The following is a 26489-nucleotide window of genomic DNA, read 5'->3' on the forward strand; positions in this document are numbered from 1 at the left end:
TGTCTCAACTTATGATTAACTTACAAGTAGCATGTGTTGACGTCTGTCAACGATCGCAGACCGTGCATACAACTTGTGGCCAGCGTAGCGGAACGTGTGAGTCATACGCCGGCATACGTCGTGAAATTTCAAGCATGAAAAAATTTGAGGACAACCAAAAAGTCCAACGTTTAAAGCCAGCGTACAACGATGTATGGCAGTGTTTTTCAGCGTGCTCTCAATGTTATCAAAACTTACCCATAACGTATTCAACGTGTGCCAGCGTTTTAGAAAAAAAATTCAAAATCGACATACGTTGGCTAAAACGTCAAGGTGTGACCGGGCCTTTAAGTCTATCACAAATTTTAAAATATATTCGGACATTTGCTTTTAAGTTTCGACATCGACGTGACAATATCCTCAAACAGAAAATATTCACAGAGGAGGAACTAAGAATAAGATGGGCAAACCGAAGAGGCAATCGGACGTGACGTAACAGCACGTGACGAAATATCGGAAGTTGGTGTTGTTGTTTTTTTTTTTTAAACGCTGCTAATACGCCATTTTCCGGTAGCTGTAAATTTGAAACACGTTCAGTAAGTTACGTGATCGTTCGGAAGACGTCAATCAAATACGTCTACATACGTCAATATGCGTTGGAGGTACGTTACTCATAGATTCAAAGCACGTTACTCAGGTTAGAAATAAGTTTTGGGTACGCTAAGCATTACCTCGACGTGTTTCGACTTATGAGTAACTTACAAGTAACATGTGTCGACGTGTGCCAACGATCGCATAACGTGCCTCGACGTGTGTCAACGATCGTGCAACGTGCCTACAACACGTTACTCATAGGTTATAAATAAGTTTCGGGTACGGTAATCATTACCTCGACGTGTTTCGACTTATGAGTAACTTACAAGTAACGTGCGTCAACGATCGCATAACGTGCCGACAACTTATTCCCAGCGTATGTGGAACGTGTGAGCCATACGCCGGCATACGTCGTAAAATTTCAAGCATGCTAAAATTTGCGGACAACCGCAAAGTACAACGATTAAAGCCAGCGTACTACGACGTATGGCAGTGTTTTTCAGCGTGCTCTTAACGTATACACAACTTACCCATAACATATTCGACGTGTGCCAGCGTTTTAGACATTTTTCATAAATCGGCATACGCTGGCTAAATCGTCAAGGTGTGACAGCCCCTTAAAGGAACCTGTATGTTGTGTAAAATCAAATTCCCTAATTCGTAACAGTATCAACAGTTCCAGTTGTCATACTCTCTAATAGAACTGTGAGATAAACTTATGCTGTTTTAAGTTGTGTTCAAACAAATAATCCATTCTAACAAGTCACAATTAATTCTGAACAATTGTTATGCTTGTTAATTTTTTTGCATTTGCATGAAAATATGCAATATGTCCGGCATCTATAAAGTAAGATGGCATCATGAGATGGCATGGCTGCCAATCATGTGACTCCTCCTGCTGGGAAAATTGCCAGACAGTGCCCTCAGATATTGAGGTACGCTGGACCAAACGCTTTTGGTGTGTTCACACAAATTTAATTGGTCCCATGTAGATTAACCCACCTGAAGCTTCTACATACTAACTTCTGTTCACAGACACCTCAGCTCGAGAAACTTTGGATCAAGTCTGAAGTAACTTTTGGATGTGAAAAGAGCTTAGCAAAGAGCATTGCAGAAATCAACTCCCACAGAACAAATAGTAAATATATGAAAGGTTTTATTTCTCAAATCAGCAGCCATGAGGCCCAGCAAGGCTGAGCCAGTGATGCATGGGGGGCAGAGTGACACTCACGGCTTCATTCTGTTCTGGGAAGCCACTATTCGTCACTTCCTCAACATAATTGGAAGGAAACCAAAGTTGCTTCTTTCCTCCATAGTCTCCACGCCACCTGAAATAGGAATGGTGGTGAACCTCAAATCACTACTCCATTGCTCATTTTGTGTCTTCACAATAACTCTACCGAGGTGGCGAAACACTGAACTTTGGCATACTTTTATCACAACTGTGACGATCATTATTAAAGCTCAGGAAACGAAGAAAAAAACAACAACAACAAAGCAACAGGAATGCATTTCTTGTCAAAACATGTAGACAATGGTTTACATTTTCTGCACTGCCTTTCAGGTAGTGATCCATGGTAATGCATTGCAGAGTGACCGATTAAAGAAAAAAGGTTTGCAACTACAATTCCAAAAAGCTAAAATAAATAGAACGGCACTCGGTGGAGCGCATTACTCCGCCAGGCTGAACAGTTTACATTTTGTATCTCACTGATAGGCCGGATCTGGATCTGGACCTGAACCAACATCGAATCGGCTTGTTCTTGTCAACTAACCAACTCATGCATCTAGTATTGTCATAATCTGTCCAAAACATTTTGAGCTATCGTGCTACATATCGTTTTTGGACCGATCTCTTAATGGTGAAGAATTACTTTAAAACTTTTCTCATATCCGGATCCAGAGCTTCACCAAAATCTAATAAATTCGTCCTCATCACCGACCCAACCTGTGCACAACTTTTTCAGATATCTTGCTCGCAGACAAAGAAACAGACCCACAAACAAACAGACAGACAGACAGACAAGGGTGAAAACAACCTCAATCCACCTTCGGTGGCAGAGGTAAAAGTGAACAGGCTCAAATGAGCAAAGATGATGTCATAGTTATCCTCTTAGTGATGACGTCATAGTTATCAGTTATGTATCAGGTGTGCGGTAAATTATCTCTAATGCCCTATTCGAATACATCTGAAGTATTCAAAAAGCTTGCGTTGTTTCGGAGATAATTGTTTAAGCGATTTCCATTGCGATATTATGATCTCATAACTTTTTTCTTGGAAGAATTTCCTCAATTTGAGATGGTTACTGTCTGCGTGTGAGCTTTCTGCATGAACATGTCAAGTTTCAAGATGTTCTGATGAAAACTCTTGGTTGTGAAACAAAAAATTTCAGAAAATAGGGATGACGTCATAAAACGAATATGAAGTCATTGTGATGTATCAGATTTGCGTCAAATCATCTGTGCAAATGCCCCGTTTGATTCCCGCAAAGAGAATTTAAAAAGCTTCCCTAGTTTCGGAGATAATGGTATCGGCGATTTCCATCAGCGATGATATTATGACGTGATAACTTTTTTTTCGAGGAAGAATTTTCTAAATCGGAGATGGTTACTGCCTACGCGTGGGCTTTCTGCATATACATACCACTTTTCACGAAGATCCGATGAAAACTCTGGGTTGTGAAACAAAAAATGGCAAAAAATAGGAATGACGTCATAAAAATTGATATGACGTCATAGTGATGTATCATATGTGCGGTATTTCATCTCTGCTAATGCCCTGTTCGATTCCCGCAAACAGGATTCAAAAAGTTTGCCTAGTTTCGGAGATAATTTTTATGCGATTTCCATTAGCGGAGATATTTTGACGTCATAACTTTTTTTCTAGGATTAATTTTCACAACTGGAGATGGCTACTGTCTGCGCAGGGTATTTTTACATAATATATATATATATATATATATATATATATATATATATATATATATATATATATATATATATATATATATGCCAAGTTTCAGGAAGTTTCGGTGAAAACTGTAGGCTGTGAAACAAAAAAGTCCACAAGAAGAAAAACAAGACCAACAACGTGAGTAAGACTTAGCGATTCTCTGACGAGGATCTAAAAACACAGGTGCTCTCACTCCGATAATAAAATATGAGGTCTTTTAACCACAAACGAATACAGGTAATCAGTGATTACATCAGACCAGATGGTTTAAAGCCATCAATAATTCAATTCCTTATGAACTTGTTGACTGTCTTTAATATGGAGTATCTGGTTGCTACGTTTATCATTTTAGGTGGTGCTCTTCTGCTGATGCAGTGATCTCCAAAGATCGAGCCAGGAATTTTGATTTTGGTCAGAGTATCAGCATGCAATGGCCTACTCTTTTTCAAAAGGCACTTTGAAAGATATCTTTTTGAAAGGTATATTGAAGTCCACAAGCCAATGCTAGCAAAAGGCATAGGAAGCTTAAAACCTTCGGTGAAGAATGGTGTACATTTTTGTTTCTATGATGTAGGCTTGTGGAAGCAAAAGATGATGGAGGACAAAGGGGGAACATACTGAAAATGATGAGAAACAAAGAGTGATGGAACAAGCAGTTGGATGAATGAATGAATGTATGAATGGAATATTGGGGGGGGGGGTGTATGGAGAAAGCCTGCAAGTACAAAGAGTGTTAGAATTGGTGTAGTTGGTCCAAAGTGCCAATTCTCTGGTTGCATCACTCATGCAACATGACCTGTGAAGCAACAAGATGGCAGCTTAGAGTCCACCCAGTGAGGAATCAAACCCAGATAAAGATCAAGGCAAAATTATCTGGCCATTTGAATGACTTAACAATAAAGCTGGAGTCATCTCACCATCCACCATCCTGCTTAACTACGTTGCAGATGATAGCATGTTTGCAGAAGGACAACTCATCCTCGCGCTGAGCTCGATAGTCGTACTGAGCTTTCACCACGCACTACAAGGCCAAGGAGCAGAGTTCACATGAGAGCCTGTTCACATCAGAATAATACCTGCTCACAGATTGCTGCATGCTGAATGGCTTCCCTGTCTACAAGCAATCTCTTCTCTGTGCTATCAAGATAACATAATTTCTTACACTGCAACTACTGAAAATATTTGTCTTTGTTCCTTTTATACATTTTGCTTTTTACAAAGGAAAAAAAACTGCTTTCTGATATATCTCATTATCCCCATTTCTCTCACTCCAACAAATGTTAGCCTTTCATCCTCATCTACTTTAAGAACCTGAATGTATGTATAATGAGAAGGGCACTCATCGACATCGCGATGTCACCAGATATGCCTCCGCCCACATTATTACATCATTATACATACTTGTACCAAGTTTGAGTGAAATCCCTGAACTCAGATTGAAAATATTAAATAATCCTGGCTGCCAGACCACGTGTCTGATGAGGTTGAAATATAAAACATATATTCCCCATCCTACTCTATCATAATTGTGAAGTTTCACATCGATTGATGAAGCGGTTCAAGAGAAATAATTTATTTAAAGATTTATGTTGAATCCAATATGACTGCCAGACCATGTGACATATTAATTATTTGTGAACACCTTGGTATACCCAAGTTTGGGGAACATGTGGGTGTAGCTTCCCCTTGATCTGTCAAGCCATTCTGGAGAAGATTTTAAAGGTTTATTCTTCCAAAAAATCATCGCTGCCAAACCATGTGACCTATGACAGGTGGAGAACTTTTTGTTCCTCATGGATAGGCGATCATACATGAAAAGTTTTGCCTCGACCTGTTCAGCCAATTCGGAAAAGATTTTTGAAGGCTTTTCTGTTTTGAAGGTCACGAACCACGTGACCGATGAGGTCATCAATTCCCCCCCCCCCCGCCCCCATACAATTTCGCCCGAGATGATCCTCAAAAATTTTCATACTGATCAGATAAAATGCTCGACGTATGCAATTATGTCATAACGAAGCCACCTATGACATCATCATCATCATCAAAAAAGTCACTTGTTTCCCAAGGGAAGTATTTCACGTGCCAAGTTTCAATTTTTTCCGTAGCGTGGTTTCGGATACAGAAGTCCAAAGTTTTTCCTTTTTTCCAACATGCCTGCCACACCACATGACCTATGACATCATAATCATTAATACATTATACATGAGTAGTCGCACCAAAGGTGAAAATTTTGTGTCAATTGGATAAGCGGTTGCAGAGAAAACAGAAAATTATCACGGACCAACGTACGTACGTACGTAAGTACGTACAACCCCAAAAACATGCCTCAGGTGACTTCGTCAGTCGAGGCATAACAATTAGGCCCAAGAGCCTTCAAAAGGCCCCAAAAGGCAAATTAAGTGATCCAATGCATTGGACATTTTAAGCATATCATTGTTCAATTACAAGCAGGGTGGCAGTTAATTTCCTGTTTGCGAATTCACAAACAGAATCAGGATAAAGGACGAGATTGTTAAAAAAAAAAGTTGGCAACAAATGGTCAAGATGAAGATGCATATTACGACAAATATGTCAAAATGAGTTTTGTACCTTGGACACAGACATCTTGTTAGCTTCAACGTAGTTCATTTCAGGATATCTACTTTCATACAAAGCACCGTAATCCAGCTCCTATGGGGAAAGAATTAAATAAACAGAGGAAATGATACATTTGCAGTATGGGTAAAAGTGTTGTTGTTCAGACTTGGTGTAATCGCCGAGTACTTTGTGATTCTGATTCAAAAATTAAATAAAGAGAAAACATGTCTATGATAAAGCAGAAAGGCCTCAGGGTGCAAGAAAATAACTGCAAACAAATTGATTGATTTAGCTTCCACCTTCAGCTCCCTTACAAATCTGTGTAGACACATGACTGCGTATCTTAAGAGTTCGTCAAAATGACTCCTTTAATCAAGGTGACAACACAAACAAACAAACATTACTTCATATTTGCACAAATACCCACCATAAGCCATATTTCTCCAACATAATGAATGCTCCACCATGAGCTTAACATCAATGTTAAAAAACATGATTTTCGTAAATTCCTAGAGAAAAGCAAATCAAACTACATATTGGATTAAGTCATTGTGAAACAGGAAATGTATAAGCAACTGTCTTGAGCACGTCTGATAAAGTTAGTAACTGTAACAAGAAAAACAACAAAAAAAGGAGATGGCAGAAAGAACCCCTGTTAACAATTTGCAATGTCTGGGAAAACATGTTCCAATTAAACTCAAGAGATTGCAATTACAACAAGTCTGAAGACGACGATGGTTCACGAGCGGTATTTGACGATGTAGATTGTTTCAGAAGTCAAGGATGAGACAATGTGATAATGTTTGACCAAGTTATAAAAATGATCAACATGATGTGGTACGGGTGACAGGTTATTAGCTACAAAATGTCGAAAACCCAGTTTCGTTCAACAACTTAAAAAATTTGACCTTTGCATCACCTTTAAAGGTCACAAAACAATGTTGTGGATATTAAAATAAGGAAACTGGATACGTGCTATAGCTTATTGGAGTTAGTTCGTCGAAGAAGGTCGAAAACCTGGTTCGATTCCCACAATTTTGAAAATTTGACCTTTGTGACCTTTAACGTTCAAAGGTCAAGGATTATGACCTTTGGTGCAAAACTTCCTCTGGAACATTCCAGGAACAATATAACGTCATATAGGCTATATGGCATTTCGCACTCATCGGATTATCCATACTTTGATAAAATCAGCGTAAAAACAAACTTGAAGGGGACGCCACGGGCAAGGTGTTCGAGATAGAGCAAAATGGTTTCAAGACTTTAGGTGGGGAATGACCTCAAGATTATGCATAAAAAATATTGTCATCCTAGCTCTCAAAGTTTGGGCGGTCGTATGATTTTTATGTCAAAATTCGAAATTTTCTAAGTTCATGACCTTGTGACCTTGACCTTGTGACGAAAATGGAAAATCGAGCTCCGTGGGGCTATGCAGGTGCCATTGGGCTAACCAAATACCGAAAGCCCTGCCAGATTTGACAAACCCCCAAGGAGAAGATGCAAATTGAAATCGGCTACCCCCTAAAAACACAATTCGCAATTTTCTAAGTTCGTGACCTTGTGGCCTTGACCTTGGGACGAAAATGAAAAATCGGGCTCCGTGGGGCTATGCAGGTGCCATTGGGCTAACCAAATACCAAAAACCCCTGCCAGATTCGATAAACCCCTCGGAGAAGAAAATTTTTTACGTCAAAATTCGCAATTTTCTAAGTTTCTGACCTTGTGACCTTGACCTTGGAATGAAAATGAAAAATCGAGCTCCGTGGGGCTATGCAGGTGCCATTGGGCAAACCAAATACCGAAAACCCTGTCAGATTCGACAAACCCCCTAGGATAAGATGCAAATTGAAATCGGCTACCCCCTAAAAACACGTTTTTTGGGCGTGGCTCCGCCCATAATGGGCGCACCAAACCCATTTTCAGGAAAACACAACTAGATCATGATATAAACCTCCCACCAAAATTTTGTCAGGATCGGATCAAAACCCACGGAGCTATGCTCGGGACAGACAGACAGACAGACAGACAGACAGACAGACAGACAGACATACAGGCAGACACAACAATAACGAATATAGTGGTCACTTGTTTTTTTCGTGAAAATATTTTTTCGTGAACCAATACTAACCTTCGCATTACCGGATGATGTTAGAAGCGTAGAGAGAGGATGAGCATCGTGACCTCCCCAAACCTCCTCAATTAAATATATATATATATATATATATATATATATATATATATATATATATATATATATAATGTTAAATAATATGGGCCATTTGCATGATAACAGGAATGAAAGAAGAATATATGAGCTCGACGATATGTTAAGGGAGGGGAGGAAATCACATTTTTATTCATGCAATATGTTGATGGATTCATAAAGAATACAGCAAATAAAAATAAAGATTAAATGAAGAAACTTTGCAGCAGCATACATAGGTTCCCATCTTTTCCAAAGTTTCTTCATTGATGGGGTAGCGGAGACGCATCTTCCGATAGAGCGGGTGCTTTTCATAGTACGAAACAAGATCCACAAGACTCTCAAACTCAGCCGAGTTTCCGAGCAAGAATAGCCTCCCTTCCTGCTGGATTCGGCAGTGTTTGATTTTACCCTCCGCTCTGCAAAAAGGACAGCTTGAGTCAGGTCAACCATAGAAGAGAGAGAGAGAGAGAGAGAGAGAGAGAGAGAGAGAGAGAGAGAGAGAGAGAGAGAGAGAGAGAGAGAGAGAGAGAGAGAGAGAGAGAGAGAGAGAGAGAGAGAGAGAGAGAGAGAGAGAGAGAGAGAGAGAGAGAGAGAGAGAGAGAGAGAGAGAGAGAGAGAGAGAGAGAGAGAGAGAGAGAGAGAGAGAGAGAGAGAGAGAGAGAGAGAGAGAGAGAGAGAGAGAGAGAGAGAGAGAGAGAGAGAGAGAGAGAGAGAGAGAGAGAGAGAGAGAGAGAGAGAGAGAGAGAGAGAGAGAGAGAGAGAGAGAGAGAGAGAGAGAGAGAGAGAGAGAGAGAGAGAGAGAGAGAGAGAGAGAGAGAGAGAGAGAGAGAGAGAGAGAGAGAGAGAGAGAGAGAGAGAGAGAGAGAGAGAGAGAGAGAGAGAGAGAGAGAGAGAGAGAGAGAGAGAGAGAGAGAGAGAGAGAGAGAGAGAGAGAGAGAGAGAGAGAGAGAGAGAGAGGTGGGGGAGAGAGAGAGAGAGAGGTGGGGGGAGAGAGAGAGAGAGAGAGAGAGAGAGAGAGAGAGAGAGAGAGAGAGAGAGAGAGAGAGAGAGAGAGAGAGAGAGAGAGAGAGAGAGAGAGAGAGAGAGAGAGAGAGACAGAGAGAGAGAGAGAGACAGAGAGACAGAGAGACAGAGAGACAGAGAGACAGAGAGACAGACTTTTATTCCAAAAAAATACAAAGGATAAAAAATTTAATACAAGTTTTTCAATAAACCACCACAACAAAGCAAATGATAATGTACAAGAGTGGAAAAAAGGAAGTAAACAATACATTTTAGAGTAATCGATAAAGCATTGACAACAAGAGAGTTTATACAAACGGATACACCAAAAAAAAAATACATTAGAGAAAGGATAAGAAGATGATAAGAAGAGAGAAAAGGAGAAACAACACAGGCTCCACACGTACCGCCAGAGACTGAGCAACAGCCCCTTGCGTTTGCACGTGTGTGCCAAGCGAACAACAGTTGTGGGGGGGGGAGAGTGAGAGAGTGAGAGAGTGAGAGAGTGAGAGAGTGAGAGAGTGAGAGAGTGAGAGAGTGAGAGAGTGAGAGAGTGAGAGAGTGAGAGAGTGAGAGAGTGAGAGAGTGAGAGAGTGAGAGAGTGAGAGAGTGAGAGAGTGAGAGAGAGAGAGAGAGAGAGAGAGAGAGAGAGAGAGAGAGAGAGAGAGAGAGAGAGAGAGAGAGAGAGAGAGAGAGAGAGAGAGAGAGAGAGAGAGAGAGAGAGAGAGAGAGAGAGAGAGAGAGAGACAGAGAGACAGAGAGACAGAGAGACAGAGAGACAGAGAGACAGAGAGACAGAGAGACAGAGAGACAGAGAGACAGAGAGACAGAGAGACAGACTTTTATTCCAAAAAAATACAAAGGATAAAAAATTTAATACAAGTTTTTCAATAAACCACCACAACAAAGCAAATGATAATGTACAAGAGTGGAAAAAAGGAAGTAAACAATACATTTTAGAGTAATCGATAAAGCATTGACAACAAGAGAGTTTATACAAACGGATACACCAAAAAAAAATACATTAGAGAAAGGATAAGAAGATGATAAGAAGAGAGAAAAGGAGAAACAACACAGGCTCCACACGTACCGCCAGAGACTGAGCAACAGCCCCTTGCGTTTGCACGTGTGTGCCAAGCGAACAACAGTTGTGGGGGGAAGAGTGAGAGAGTGAGAGAGTGAGAGAGTGAGAGAGTGAGAGAGTGAGAGAGTGAGAGAGTGAGAGAGTGAGAGAGTGAGAGAGTGAGAGAGTGAGAGAGTGAGAGAGTGAGAGAGTGAGAGAGTGAGAGAGTGAGAGAGTGAGAGAGTGAGAGAGTGAGAGAGAGAGAGAGAGAGAGAGAGAGAGAGAGAGAGAGAGAGAGAGAGAGAGAGAGAGAGAGAGAGAGAGAGAGACAGAGAGAGAGAGAGAGAGAGAGAGAGAGAGAGTGAGAGTGAGAGTGAGAGTGAGAGTGAGAGTGAGAGTGAGAGTGAGAGTGAGAGTGAGAGTGAGAGTGAGAGAGAGAGAGAGAGAGAGAGAGAGAGAGAGTTTTTCCCTTTCTTACAGGAAAATTCAAGTTTCACATGGTGAAGTATGTTAATACAGGCATCAAAATAAATAACCAGGAAAGTAAGGGGTAACAAAGAGGTAATATTAGATTTATAAATTGATTATTGGAGCACCACCAACCATGCTACATCAGGATTGCTTCACACCACCGCTTTTTAAATAAAGCAGGATCTTGAGTTTCAAACTCAAAAAGAACACGCGACATAACCAATCCTTTAAAAATAGTTAAGACGTCATCAGCTTAAACATCAGTGTTCTGCAATTTTCGCTTCCTCGACAAATAAATGGCAAGTTTTGCTTCAGAACACAAAAAGTTTGCTAAAAGACATTTATTTTTACATTGATACAAGACATTAAAAGCAAATATAAAAACACAATGTGTAAAAGGCAAACCAAGCCCCTGGATCACACGTGACATGATTCCAAAAAGCGAGGCCAACCTTGAACATTCAATGAAAATGTGAAAAATGGTCTCCGGGGTGTCGCAAAAGGGGCACAATTCCGAGTTTTCAGGACATATATGGTGAGACAGGATGTTGCAAGGCAGGATGTTGTGCGCTAGCCGCCACTGCAGATCGCCCGAGCGCTTAACAATTGGTTCTCTGTACATCACCTGCCATTTTATTGTAGTGGAAAGGTTAGCTTGAAGCAGCGCTCGCCAATGAGCTTGTGGCTCTGCAGGTTTGTCAGGAAAAAGGGTGAGAACACATAGATTGTACACTGAGGATTTCTCTTTCCGGTTAAAGGGCATAAAACTTTGAAATAAAATTAACAGATTTGGGAAAGGACATTGGGAAAGATGGAGGGCATCTTCAATGTCTGGGTCCCATTTTAACCCGGTTTGCTTAAAGGTCCGTAGGATCACAGAGAAAATTTTGCCAATAACTCTGATGGACCTCACACTGGTGGCCACGGCAATGTCAGCAGCTGGCTTCCATCTATGTACAAGGGGGTTCCTTAGGTGTTCAACTCTGGTAACGCCGACATCAATAAACTTTTGCATGAAAGATCTGTCACTACAGACCCCATTAAAAAAAGGATTTTAAAATATTGGTTCCTTTAAAAACATCTGAAGGGAGTAAGCACTGGTATCACGGCGAAAAGAAAACGCCTGCCATGCTTCAAGCATGCTTCGGTAAAAAAGGGGGACCGATGTCATATCCACGTGCTTCGTGTTGAGAAGAAAGAGCTCGACACCATAGCCAAGTTTCCCAGCTTGCTTAAGCAAGCAATGGGCAAAGGCTTTCCATGGGACGTCGGAGTATAGAAGCCTTCGTGCTGAGAGGAGGCGGAAAGCCATCACTTTGCTCGTTACCTCTATTAGCCCCTGTCCACCCTCTGTTGTCGGTAGGCTTAGTATTCCTGGCTGGAGCCAGTGCTTTCCCCCCCAGCAAAAAGTCCACAAAAAGACCTTGAAGTTTTCTTAGGATAAAAGCTGGGGCCTGCAGTGCCTTAAAAACATGCCATAGCATTGATGCTGCAAGATTATTAATGACTGGAGTACGACCCTGGTAGGAAAGCTGCTTCAATAGTCCCTTCCATTTTGTTAACCGCTGCTCAGTTTTGGTAATCAGCGATTCCCAGTTTTTTGAAATAAAACCTGGAATTCCAAGAAAGACACCGAGGTAGTGTATTCCTTCATTGGTCCATTCAAGCTGCCCTGGCAGGGTTGGAGGGGGAGTCTCATTCTGTGGACCTAAATAAAAAGCTTTGCTCTTTTCCATATTAACTTTAGTCGAGCTAGCCAGGCTAAATTCCTTGACAGACTCAACTAAAGCACGAACATCGTCATCTGAGTGCACAATTACGCAGAAATCATCCGCATAAGCAATGTTTTTTACGGGATTTTCAAACGGCAGAGGATAAAACCCTAGTAGCCACGTACGTAAACGATGTAGTAAAGGTTCAATTGATAGGGAGTATAGAAGGCCAGACAGGGGGCACCCTTGACGGATACCTCTGGTAACAGGGAAAGGCTGACTTAAGATGTTATTTACTTTGAGCACACTAAAAATATTATGATACAATAGTTTGATAAAGCAAGTAAAATTTTCCTTAAAACCAAACCCCCGTAAAACAGCAAAGAGATAAGAATGATCAATTGTGTCGAAAGCTTTTTCTTGGTCTAAAAACACCAGACCAACATTTCTATGTTCAGCAATACAAATATCGATCATGTCACGGACAATAAAAATACTATCGTGTATTGCCCTTTTAGGAATGCAATAAGATTGATCGGGGTGTACAATCTCCTCAATCAAAGGTTTGAGGCGGTTGGCAAAAACTTTCGAGAAAATCTTGTAGTCCGTGCAGAGGAGCGAAATGGGACGCCAATTTTTAAGTTGCTGGAGGTCTCCTTTCTTAGGTATGAGAGCGAGTGTGGCCCTGCGACAGTAAAGTGGTAACAAGCCTGACCGTAGGCTATCAACCAGGAGGTCAAGCAGCTCAGGTCCCAACAAATTCCAGAAGGCTTTGGTAATCAGCTGCTCAGTTTTGGTCATCTGCCATCTGCTTGGAAATCTGCTAACATCACTGCCCTGCATAAAAAAGGTGCAAAAACAGATCCCTGTAAACTACAGACCAATCAGCCTTCTCCCAATCATCAGCAAGGTTATGGAATCCATCATCGCTTCAGACATGAAATCCTTCCTCTTCTCCAATGGCTTGATTTCCAATCATCAATTTGGTTTCAGACAAGGTCACTCTACCCTGGATATGCTGCTTCTGCTCTCCCATCAATGGATGGAGGTCCTCAATGCCAGACAGGAAATCCAAGCCGTATCCCTGGACATATCACGTGCTTTTGACACAGTCTGGCACCCTGCCCTACTCACCAAACTCTCTTCCCATGGTATTCAAGGCCATCTCCACTCATGGCTCGCAGACTTCCTCTCCTGTCGCAGTCAACGTGTGGCCCTAAATGGAGTTCTTTCATCCCCTCTTCCTGTCCAGGCTGGAGTTCCTCAAGTTAGCATTCTGGGCCCTGTTCTTTTTCTGGTTTTCATCAATGATCTCTCGGACTCTCTGGAAAATCCTCTATTTCTCTTTGCCGACGACTCCACCCTCTGCCGTACCATCTGTCATCCCTCAGACCGGCAAGCAGCAGCTTCTTCGCTCACTGCAGATCTGGATAAAATCACAAACTGGTCCAACACGTGGAACATGTCTTTCAATCCAGACAAATCTAACACTCTCACTATGTCTCTTCGAAAGGACCGTTTAGAACCCCCCCCCCATCCACTTTCTCAACAATCCTCTGGAAGAAGTCTTTTCTTTCAAGCTTCTGGGTCTCACTATCTGCCATGACCTTTCCTGGGAAAGTCACATTTCCAACCTCGCCTCAAAAGCCAGTCGCCGACTGGGAATCCTCCGTCGTGCTAAGTCCTTCCTCGGCCCTCTTGAGCTCCTGACCACTTACAAAGCTTTTGTCCGTAGCCTGATGGAGTACTGCTCTCCCCTCTGGGCTGGTGCTCCTGCCTCCCACCTTTCTCGGCTTCACGCTGTCGAAACCAGGGCATTTAAGATCATCGGTATCTCCCGCAATGAAGCTGAGTCTTTGGGCCTCTCATTCAATCACCGCAGGTTGGTCGGTGTTCTTTCTGTCTTCTACCGACTCCTCTCCAGCCTTGCCCCCCCTGCTCTCTCTGCGATTTGTCCCCACCACATTTCCACAGGGCGCTCAAGGTCCGCCAACAACCCCCTTCTGGTAAAACTACCAAAATCACGAATCACTGCTCATCTTCACTCTTTCATTCCTCTTTTTTCCCACCTTTGGAATAAACTTCCTCACTCTATTCTTTCCCATTCTTCCCTCCAGGCTTTCAAAACAGCTGTTCACCACCACCTCTTATCTTCCCCCATCCAAATCCTCAATCTTTTCTACCCCCGATAATCCACCCAAGCCCACTTCCTTCAATTCCCCTGCTTTCCTTCCTGAAAGTCCCTGTAATGTCCATCTTCTCTTCGCCATGTTCCCCGTCCCATCCCCATCCCTCTCCCTTCCACAGTTCACCTAATGTGTCTGTTCCCCACTGTTTTGTCCCTTCCACTCCCGCCCCTCTTGTCTCATGCCCCCTTGCTGTGAGTTGTGTATTAGCTCTCATACGAGCCTCGACCAAGGTGTACAAAAAAAAAACTCTGCAGGGATTCATTCCATCAAGTCCAGAAGCTTTACCTGTGGGCAAAGTTTGCAAAGCAATAAAAAGTTCGTCAAGAGTCACTTCCTTCTCAAGTTTTTGACATGCACATTCAGACAAGGTGGGCAAAGAGGTGGTTAAGGAACGAATCATGTCTTCCTTAGTGTTTCTGACACAATACAAGTCAGAAAAGTATTGTTTGGTCAAGCTACTAATATCTTTTGGATCGTGTGTTGCTCGGCCTTCTGGTGCCCGCAGCGAAGTTAATTGCTGGTTTCTCTTTTTTGCACTTCTAACGCAAAAAAAAAACTTGGAAGGAGTATCAATAAAGCTGTAGTTCTTCATTCGCAGCCTTATTAGAGCCCCTTTGGCTTGTTCTGTACAGAGTTGAGCGAGGAGGGCTTTCTTCGTTGTTAGTAGAGAACTTGTCCTTTCAGCACTGGCAGTCGAGCCGCATCCTATGAATAGCCTATGCCACGTGATCGTCGGCGATACGCTGCCACGCGGCTACGCATAAGTTAGACTATCGTTGGGCCGAGGTTGTGAACGCCAACAACACGCTCAGCATTCGTTGGTATAAGTTATCTCTATGTGATTAAAACGTTCTGTGTATGTTACGAATATGTTATGCATAAGTCCAACACGTTATTATATGCCCAAAACTTTAAAAAAACATCAATAGTTCAGCGTACGCCAGCGTTTTACATACATTTCGAGACATTGCCATACGCTGGCTAGAGCGTCCAGGTGTGACAGGGCCTTAAGGAAAGGGATAATGTGGTGTGGTGGGGGTACGGCATAGTCTTCAAAAGAGATGTTTCAAAAATATGAATTTTACATGATTGTTAGCCCCCTCCCCTCTCCCCTCCCCCCCGCCCACCACCCACCCACCTTGTGCAGCGGGAGACGGGGTTTTTGCAATCATGTATGTGTCACGCGTGTGTGTATGTGTGCGTGCGTGTGTATGTATCATGCGCGCGTGTGTGTCACGCATGTGTGTGTGTGTATGTGTGTGTATCGTGCGCACGCGTGTGTGTGTGTGTGTGTGTGTGTGTGTGTGTGTGTGTGCGTGTGTTGGTGTGTGTCACATGTGTGTATCGCGTGTGTGTATCGCGCACGTGTGTGTATCATGCGTGTGTGTGCGTATCGCACGTGTGTGTATTGCTTGCGTGTGTGTATCGCGCGTGTGTGTGCATATAGTGTGTGTGCGTATCGCGTGTGTGCATATCGCGTGTGTGCGTATCGCGTGTGTGCGTATCGCGTGTGTGTATCGTGCGCGTGTGTGGGTATGTGTGTGTGTGTGTATCGTGTGTGTGTGTATCACGTGTGTGTGTATCGCGTGTGTGTATCGTGCGCGTGTGTGTGTATGTGCGTGTGTGTGTATCGCGTGTGTGCGTATCGCGTGTGTGCGTATCGCGTGTGTGTATCGTGCGCGTGTGTGTGTATGTGTGTGTGTGTATCGCGTGTGTGTGTATCACGTGTGTGTGTATCGCGTGTGTGTATCACGTGTGTGTGTATCGCGCGCGTGTGTGTGTGTGTGTGTGTGTGTGTGTGTGTGTGTGTGTGTGTGTGTGTGTGTGTGTGTGTGTGTGTGTATCACGCGCGCGTGTGTGTGTGTGTGTGTGTATCGCGCGCGTGTGTGTGTGTGTGTGTATCGCGCGTGCGTGTGTGTGTGTGTGTGTGTGTGTGTGTGTGTGTATCGCGCGTGCGTGTGTGTGTGTGTGTGTGTGTGTGTGTGTGTGTGTGTGTGTATGTGTGTGTGTGTATATGTGTGTGTGTGTGTATGTGTGTGTGTGTGTGTGTGTGTGTGTGTGTGTGTATCGCGTGTGTGTATCGCGTGCATGTGTGTGTATCGCGCGTGTGTGTGTGTGTGTATCGCGCACGCGTGTGTGTGTGTGTGTGTGTGTGTGTGTGTGTGTGTGTGTGTGTGTGTGTGGGTATCGCGCGTGTGTGAGTGGGTGTGGGTGGGCGCGTGTTTGTGTGTGTGTGTGTGTATCGTGCGTGTGTGTGTTTCGCGCGTGTGTGTGTATCGCGCGCGTGTGTGTGTGTGTATCGCGTGTGTGTGTGTCGCGTGCATGTGTGTATCGCGTGCGTGTGTGTGTGTGTGTGTGTGTGTGTGTGTGTCGTGCGCGCGCGCGTGTGTGTGTGTGTGTCGTGTGTGTCGTGTGTGTGTGTGTGTGTGTGTGTGTGTGTGTGTGTGTGTGTGTGTGTGTGTGTGTGTGTGTGTGTGTGTGTGTGTGTCCACCCCATTCGTCTGTCCAGGCCATAACTTTTTTTTTAACCATTTGAGCTTAACCATTTTGTCATCAAATTTTCAACAAAGCTTTATTTTGGGAATAATATGGAGAAAATAATTACCTTTGCAAACTTTGTTGCGAAGGTTATGCTTTGATCGCTGTGTATTTATTTATTTATTTGTGAATATGTGTTTGTTTGTTTGTTTGTTATTCGCATAACTCCAAAAGTATTGAACTGAATCACAGCAAATTTGGTGGGATGATTGGTTATTATCCGAGGACCATTTGATTAGATTTTGGGAGCAATCAGGTCAAAGGTCAAGGTCATGAAAAGGTCAAAATCGTCTTTTTACCATAGCGCAGTCAATTTTTATCCAATTTGCATTCAACTAATGCCAAAATGTTCAGAATTCAATGCCCCATCTTGTGATATGTGACATGACACAATGACGTCATAACCCTTATGAGCGGTTGGGAGTCAAATGTCAGGGGGGGGGGGTCACGACATTGCAAAATGTGCGGTTTTAGTGAAAACAAAGTCAATTCTTATCCGATTTGCATGAAACCAACACCGAAATGTTGACTGTTCTGTTCCCCACACTCTAATACCAATTACAAAATTAAGAGTACAAAGGTCAAGGTCGAGGTCATGAAAAGGCCAAAATCGTCATTTTGCCATAGTGCAGTCGATTTTTATCCAATTTGCATGCAACCAAGGCCAAAATGTTGTGAATTCAATGCCCAATCTTGTGATATACGATATGACACAATGGCGTCATTACCTTTGTTAGCGGTTTGGGTCAAAGGTCAGGGGGGTCAACGACCTTAATCATAACACGATCAATTCTTATACAATTTGCATGTAAGTAGATTCAAAATGTTTAGAATTCAATTCCCTGTCCTGTGATGTGTAATATTTGACAGTGACTTTATTGGTGAGTTTAAAGCATTGGGGGGGGGGGGGGTCACTGAACTTATTTCTTATAATGTGACCAGTTGTCATCAGATTGCCTTGACACCGACACCCAAAAAGGTCAGGGAGTTCATACAGAAATTGTACAATGTATGTGAATCAGTGTCAAACAGCAGGAAATTTAATGATTTTAAGCCATCATAACACATATGAGATAGCAGATGTGGTATGGGATTAAATACCCTCACAATCAACGGTTTCTGGGTGGGGGGGGGGCAAAATGTAGCATTGCCGAAGGTATACGCTCCACTGAGTGCCCGTTCGAGTTAATAATAGGATCATAATGTGAAAGGGCAAAGTCATCGTGACTATAAATACCCAGTATTAGCCCCTCCGCAGTGCGTCAGGCGCGAGACAGCCATTTCTATTTTTAAAATCGCTTCTGTGTTTATTTATTTATGTTCCATCGAGCTTCAGTGTGAGTGTGTGTCCGTCTCGGCCATAACATTTTCACTAATTGAGCTTTTGTCATCAAATCTTTAACAAACCTTTATTGCAAGAATATGAGGAACACAAGTTAATAAAATGTACAATTGTTTAAACTGTCATTTTCACCAAGTTTAGTTTGAGTGCAAAGCGGATGCAGATGGGCTTTGCATTTTGAGATGCTTTCCAGTTGTAATTTGTGACTCGACCTTCGACTTCATCGTACAATATTAATTTGCCAAGCAAATTCTGACAACGCTGTCCTTACCTCTTCTCCTTCCATCAATCCCCTCATGAGAAGGGGGTCAGAGGGTGGGAGTCGGGCCATGTCATTGTCCTCCTCCTCTAAAGCCTGCCTGTCTCTCTTTTATCTAACGAAGGGTTAATGCCAGAAACATCAGTTTCTCCTTGCTTCCCACAGCTGTTTGCATACCTCTTTGAATGTCCTGTCAATTTCATCCATTGCTCTGCGTTGGCTGACATGTAGATCGACACTGGCCTTCACCAACAAGATCCGTTCTTCATTCTACCACTGTGATGGGACCTTTTACACCTGTAGTCCATTTGCCCCTACCAAGTCACCTCTCCACCATTTCCCTCCATCCGTGGGAGTCATCTGCTCAGACGAGTACTGACTATACTGGTGCTGGTAGCCAGGCTCGTATTCTTGAGCAAGGGGCCTTTGACCAAGTACTGTCAGCTGGAGCCAGCTAAGCCCAGTGCATCATATGGGCAATTGTGACTTCACCCTGAAATAGCTTAAATTGGGCAAACCACGACCGAATTGGGCTACATGTTATCTCCGTCCTTTTTTGTATTACCAGTAGGGATACCAGGTGTTGCCCGGTCAGTGTGTGTGTGTGTGTGTGTGTGTGTGTGTGTGTGTGTGTGTGTGTGTGTGTGTGTGTGTGTGTGTGTGTGTGTGTGTGTGTGTGTGTGTGTGTGTGTGTGTGTGCTAAAACACTTCTCTATACCTACTAAGGAATGAGGTCGGGGATCATTTAATATTACCTTTCACGTAGCTACAAAGACTTAGGCATTGTGGAGCGATAAAAAAAATTTGTGCACTCCCCAGCACTCACTTATAAACCTCTGAAGGTTTGGTGAAGATCCATTCAGCCATATCCGAGTAAAACGGCGACACGCACAGACAAACGACTCTCTTATCGGATAGACTTATTGATGTACTCTTTCACATAATATATATTCAAGCTCATCAATACGCTTTGAGTACTGTACAAGAAAATGTCTCAAACTTGGAGAAAGCAGATTTTTCAAAGAAAGCTATGGTGATGGCAATAGTGATAAGGTGACTGCACTCATGTCCTTGAGATTATGGATTCAATCCCAGCTGAAACCAGTACTAAAATATAACAAGCACGCGGTAGCGCGCATACCTCCACCAGGCTGAACAGTTTACATTTTGTATCTCACTGATGGGCCGGATCTGGATCCGGACCTGAACCAAAATCGAATCGGCTTGTCCTTGCCACTTCCCCAACTCATTCAACTAGTTTTGCCATAACTCGTTCACAACTTTTGGAAATATCATGCCATGTATCATTTTTCGACCCATCTCTATGCCTGGTGTTGGTTTAATGGTTAGTGTGGTGGGCTTGGGATCCTCGGATCCTGAGTTCACATCCCACTCAGCTGTTGAATTAATACCAGGTGGCATGAACTTGACCTGTCATCCTTCCGAGGTCGGCAAAATGAGCACCAGCATGCTGGTATACTGTGTCAGAGTGGTAACCCGTCAAGGATTGTGCCTAATAGCCAAGGAGACTGCTTAGGCAGCACCAACGCTCTGCACAGAGTATGGTCCGAAAGGATGGATGGATGGACCCATCTCTCAATGGTGAAAAATCACTTGAAAAGTTAACAAATCCTCGAATCCAGATCTGGATTTGGATTTTTAGCAAAATCGAATAAATTCGTCCTCGACAAACACCCAAATTGTCCAACAAGTTTCGTCCAAATTCGTCCATAACTTTTTGAGATATCGTGTTATATTGTATATCGTTTTTGGTCCCATCTTTCAATGGTGAAGAATCACTTGACAATTCTAATATCTGGATCCAGATCTGGATCTTCACCAACATCTAGCTAATTCATCCTTGTCACATACCAAACCTGTGAAAGCATGACCTCCATCCATCTTTGATGGCAGAGGTAAAAATTGGATGTTAAGCTTCTGAAATCTCAGAATTATGATGCTGTTATCAGATTGACAAAAAGACCCCAGCTATGACCTGCTAAACAATGACCTTCAGGGAGAAGCTCTTAGTCTTCTGCCTGTCCCTCCGAGTCTATTATATTTGTAACTAGCATGGACCTGTGGAAATTCTACGTAATGTAAAATGTGACTTCAAGTCCTCAACTCCCCCCACTTCACAAACCCAAAGTCCTCAACCTCCACCTCCCAACACCAAGTCCTCAACCTCCACCTCCTAACCCCAAGTCCTCAACCTCCACCTCCCAACCCCAAGTCCTCAACCTCCCACACTCCCAACCCTAAGGCATCAATCTCCTCCCCACTCCAAACCTACAAAGCCCATCCCCACGAGTCACGGTCACCTGTCCAACTCACAATCCCACGAGATATGCTGAAAAGATATGTGTCCATGAGCAGGTCATGTCTTATCATGGTAGCCTGTTCAACTCACAATCCTGACAACTATGCAAAAAAGATACGAGACCATGAGAAGGTCATGGCCCATCACGGTCACCTCTCCACCTCACGATCCCGATATATATATATATATATATATATATATATATATATATATATATATATATATATATATATATATATATATATATATATATATATATATATATATATATATATATATATATGCGGAAAAGATATGTGACAATAAATGACTCAAAACCAATTATCTTCTTCCTGATCAATTAGCACAAATACACAATGTTTAAAGTAAGTCATGACCTCAGACAAATTTCTCATGACATGGGTTTAAGCCCTGTTTGAGAAAATGCCACATAGTTATTTGGGCGGTGCAGAAGTAAACAAACCGCTGCCTCGATCGCTGAGGATGATTTTCACAAGGCCCGTGACACTGTCTTCTTCTCCTCCTCTTCCTTTTATCAGGGGTGAGGATCAATGGCACCAAGCTTCTGCCCTGCACTGACCACAATACTCCACTTCCCTCTGTCCTCAACCAACTCTCTCCACTCTCCAACCAACCCCACCTTACTGATATTCCTCCTCACACAATCCTCTCATCTCAACCACAGTCTACCTCTTTTCCTCCGCCCTTACTCCTTCAACCAATGCTCTCCCTCTTCTCTTCCCCCCATCCACGCCAAGTGTCCAGACCAAGCAGCACCAACACCTATCGGCATAAAATCCTTTTAACTGTTGCTTTTACGATTGAGTGCAAACTAAGAGGAAGGGTGAATGTGACAGCTCTGAGACGTCTTTAGCTCCACATAGCAGTAAGCACCAACATGGCGGCCAAAAGCGTATTATTATATCGATGCTCGCCCACAGTATGTAGTTCCCAAGGGAAATATTGGGAGGCAACCCAAATGCTACCAATGGAATTGCAGGACCCCCACATTCCCCGTAGAAGTATATTTAACATCAAGTAATTATTCATTTTCTCAAATCTCTATTCACTCGTGTTGCACGTGATAGGTACGCATGAAAAAAATAAAGGGCTGCTTTTGCATCAGCACAATAAGAAAGAAAAAAATAATAATTTCTTGCTGATAAGATTTTTTTTTCTTCCATGTACAGACCATTAAAAAAAACAACAACATTCCTTCGAAAACATTCACGCAAATTAAATGTGTTTGTATTTTGCATGAAATGTGCAACCGTTCAAGTGAGAGGCATGTCAAAATAACCATGATAAAAAAAACAATGACAATGCAAAGGTAAAGTAAACAATGATTTCATCGTCTTTAAAGTGTAAAAGTCTATTTTTGATGCTCCGTTTTGGAAACTCTGCGGTGTGCTTGACATACCAAATTCACATGTGCTGAGCTAACAGAGCACAGAATAAGTCAAGGCAATATCTCCCACTCACTACAAGGATCCAGGAAAGACAGCTATCAAGGAGACGTTACCTCCGTTCCCGCCGCTGGTCCGGCCGGAAATAGGACAACAAGTGAGTGTTTTGTACTTTGTCCTTCTTCATAATTACATACATGTTCATTGAGCAACAGAAGGGTGCCAATAGACTTTGTGAATCAAGGTAGCCACACTTGCACACTGCCCATGCGAACAGCACACACACGCACCAGCATGCACGCACAACCAACCACACCAAACTACATACAGGGTGTTTCAAAAAGATTGATACAAATTTGACTTCCTGCCATTTCCTTGTTTTTTGACATATACCGTTTTCCTTTTCAGGGTTTGGTGGTGTTATCGTGGTATTTGTTCCCTGGGATTTATAGCTCCGTAGCTCAACTACACCATTGACAGTGAAGCAGAAGACAAAAGTGGTGGCTCTGTGGTACGAGACTAAATCGTATGTCGACACCTGCCGGAGGTTCTGCCGGGAATACGACCTCAGAACACGTGATGGACCCACAAATTGGACCATTCAACGAACTGTGTAACATTTTGAGCACAAGGGTACAGTGCACAATCAGAACTAGGGCACAGTGGCAGGCCAGCGTCAGTAACAAGAGCCAAACCAACATCAGTCTGGCATATCCTCACTAAAGAACTAAAGCTTTTCCCATACATCATCTCTATTAGCCATAAACTGTCACAATAACATGAGAAGGAGACTTGACATGTGCAATTTGCTCAGTGACAGGATGGAGTGGTACCCAAACTGGATCAACCTGATCTGGTTTAGTGATGAAGCCCATTTCTGCTTGAACGGTGCCATCAACAACCACAACAACATTTTCTGGGGGACAAAACCACCTGAGGAGATCACTGAGAGATCCCTCAAAGGGCTGAAGGTCACATGTTTCTGCGCCTTCAATGCTAGATGGGGAATGCTAGGGCCTTTCTGGTTTGATAACGACAACAGCAGGACGATGAAGATCAATGGTGAGTGCTACAGGGCCGTGCTCCAGAAGTTCCATCATGATCTAACCCAAAAGGTCACCCCAAACCAACTCAGCATGACCTGGTTTATGCAGGATGATGCACCCCCGCCCGCATACAGCTGTTGACACCATCACTTTCCTGCGGCAACTCTTCAGAAACCGCCTCGTTGCCTTGGGTACCGCTCATGACTGGGCACTTGAATCCCCAGACTTGAATCCTCTGGACTACTGGTTCGGGGGCTGCCAAGAGCTCTGTCTACACCAACCGCCCTGTCACACTGGATGATTTGAAGCAGGTGTCAGACTACCTCCAGGCAGTGCTACATGAGACCTATAGGAAAGTTGGATAGAACTTTGGAGTCAGGATCAATGCCCGTCTGAACTGCAGAGGGGCACACATGGAGGCACATTACAAGGATTTTGCGTGAATGCCAATTTCAAACCTTGGGCTCTCACCAACTCTAGCAGTCACCTACTGCAATAGCAATCAGTGATGGAAAATACCAAATTATAAGCTTTCAAGAAATGTTTGGTTCACACTCCTGAGGTTTCTGTTTCTTTGTAAATAAGCATTTAAAGTTGCATCACTCTTTTTGAAACACCATGTATATGGTGAGGTGATGAGTTATGATTGGAGCCTTATTGGCTGTAGTAGGCACATGACTCCCCTACTGCTATGGTATTTAATACCTCGACATGTTGCCAGTATTTTCCCAGAAGAACACTTGGTGGTCCAAATATCAGACTTAGCCTTATCACGAGGTGGTGCCTTTTTTCGTATGCACAGTCAAGGCTCGTGGAAGAGCAAGACAGAATGGATCAGCACATAACATAACAAAAGCAACATCAGGAGAAGGGGAACGTCAAAAGCAAGGTGGTGGGAGAAAATAGATGGGGACAGACAAACGAGGGATGTGGGTAACGATGAGGGGTTGGGGAGAATGCAAGGAGTGGAAAAGATGGATGCAGAAGCAAGATTTTGGGAGGGGTGAGGGGTTGTTCAAAGAGGGTAGAAAACATTGTTTTTCAATGGGAGATGATGTGAGATGGTCGTGTACAGCTGTCTTGAAGACGGGGAGGGAAGAGTGAGATTGAAGAGAGTCTGGAAGTTGGTTCCACAGGTGGGAAAAATCCTTTAGTTTTATCGTTTAGAATGAACTTGTTATTTATGTAAAAGATAAGAAGAGTTTAATTAGAAGAGACAAAGTAACTGCCTCATCAGTAGAAATGAAACAGCATTCTTAGCCCCATGATTGTACAATGGCTGTGCAAGTTCTAGTCATACAAGCCCTGACAATTAAAAAAAAATAAAAAGTCACGTTTATGCTTCTGCTGTGACTGTTATTAATGAGTCGAGTGAGGACCTGGAAAACACTAAGGCTGCCGCTTCATGGATGGCCGGCTTAATCCCAATGTGGAAGCAAGCGCTCCCCTGACCAGAGGCGAGGAATCCTATTCTGAGTGTGATCTTACCTGACACCGGTTATCCGAATTTTAACCCAATTTAGATCTCCCAGGGAGAAGCCAATTATTCAGAAATAAGCGGCAAGTGGGAAGTGGATGCAGCAGAGGAGGGCATGCACAACTTACAAACAAAGGATTTGTTTTTAAAAAAAGGACACAGGCACAAGACACTAAAACGAATGGATCCAGCAGATGAAAGCCAGATGGTGAATGATGATATTTAATAAATAGATAAATTAAATTATTTTTGCAACAAAAACTTACCTTGAATGTACCCAGTCATTCATTCACACATAAACCAGGCAAGGATTGTTTTGAGCTAAAATATCTATGGGGGAACAGTTTGAAGAGTAGAGCAGAACAGTGCAAGACAGGACCGGCAGAGATCATAACCCAGTGAAAAATGTCCCTTACAGAAGAAGAATAAGAAGATGAAGAAGAAGAGCTCCAACACTAATGGAGACCCCTGGGAAAAGAGCTCCCACGTCAATGTGCTTGTCGAGCGAAAGCAAGAGAGAATGCACTTCTAGAGTTCTTAAATAGTCCCTGCTTTCAACACTTCATGTCTCTTGTGATGTGGCCTCCAAGATGACGGCACCTTTCTGCACTGACCCAATCAGGACACGGCCTGCAGCTACAGCCAACAGTGGCACTCCTCTGCTGCGTTATTGCAACAGTGGGAGGGTCCTCCCACCCGAGGTGATGAAATTGACAGCACCTATGGTGACGTCACGTCAATGGCATCGGAGGCAACGTCACGTCCTCGGCCCACGCCGACACCAGAGTGAGAAGGGAGTGAACTTTATCCTGTGTGCCGGACGACCTCTTTTTAATTGCCCTCTTGGGGGCCCCTTCACCTCCTTGCCTGAGCCTTGCCCGCTCAGATAGGAAGGACAGATCATGTGATACCCTTAACGGAGCTAACTTCTCTCCAGCACACAATACCGCCTTCAAACTGCATACAAAAAGGACTATCTTAGTCTTGTTGCAGGTAAAAATTATGAACTATCCGACACAAGCACACGGACCATGCTGAAGGCGCCTTTATAACTGCCCCATCCCACACCCCCCACACGCATAACCATATGTATAAAAATATAAACGATATGTTCTTCAACAGTATTATTGAATGACTATCATGATTGTGATTTTACCGGAATGTGACAGCATATGACCCTGGTTCTCCACGTTCTCGTACCAGGAAAACACCATCTTTTGGGACACGCATGAGCCAGCGTTCTGCCTCTGTCCGGCTCAAGTTGCTGTGATACCATCTGGCATGGTACATCAGGGCAGAACATCAAAGACTGGAACCAAATAGCTAAGAATGGTAAGACAGCAATCAATATATAT

The 26489-nt window shown here is 43.2% G+C and overlaps 1 protein-coding gene across 1 annotated transcript in view; it reads right to left on the minus strand.

The window, feature by feature from the left end:
- Positions 1-26489, minus strand: part of PLCG1 (phospholipase C gamma 1) — a 226712-nt gene that overhangs the window by 69631 nt on the left and 130592 nt on the right. Inside the window, exons 18-22 of the mRNA XM_085892672.1 lie at positions 26291-26410; positions 8542-8725; positions 6116-6196; positions 4444-4547; positions 1805-1901 (exon numbers count right to left, since the gene is read on the minus strand). Coding sequence (XP_085748798.1) covers positions 1805-1901; positions 4444-4547; positions 6116-6196; positions 8542-8725; positions 26291-26410 — 586 coding nt within the window. The remainder of the gene's footprint in view (positions 1-1804; positions 1902-4443; positions 4548-6115; positions 6197-8541; positions 8726-26290; positions 26411-26489) is intronic.

This window comes from Eptatretus burgeri, chromosome 8 (genome assembly GCF_056783735.1).
Source record: "Eptatretus burgeri isolate ZD-2024b chromosome 8, Ebu_testis_v1, whole genome shotgun sequence".
Classification (NCBI taxonomy): domain Eukaryota; kingdom Metazoa; phylum Chordata; class Myxini; order Myxiniformes; family Myxinidae; genus Eptatretus; species Eptatretus burgeri.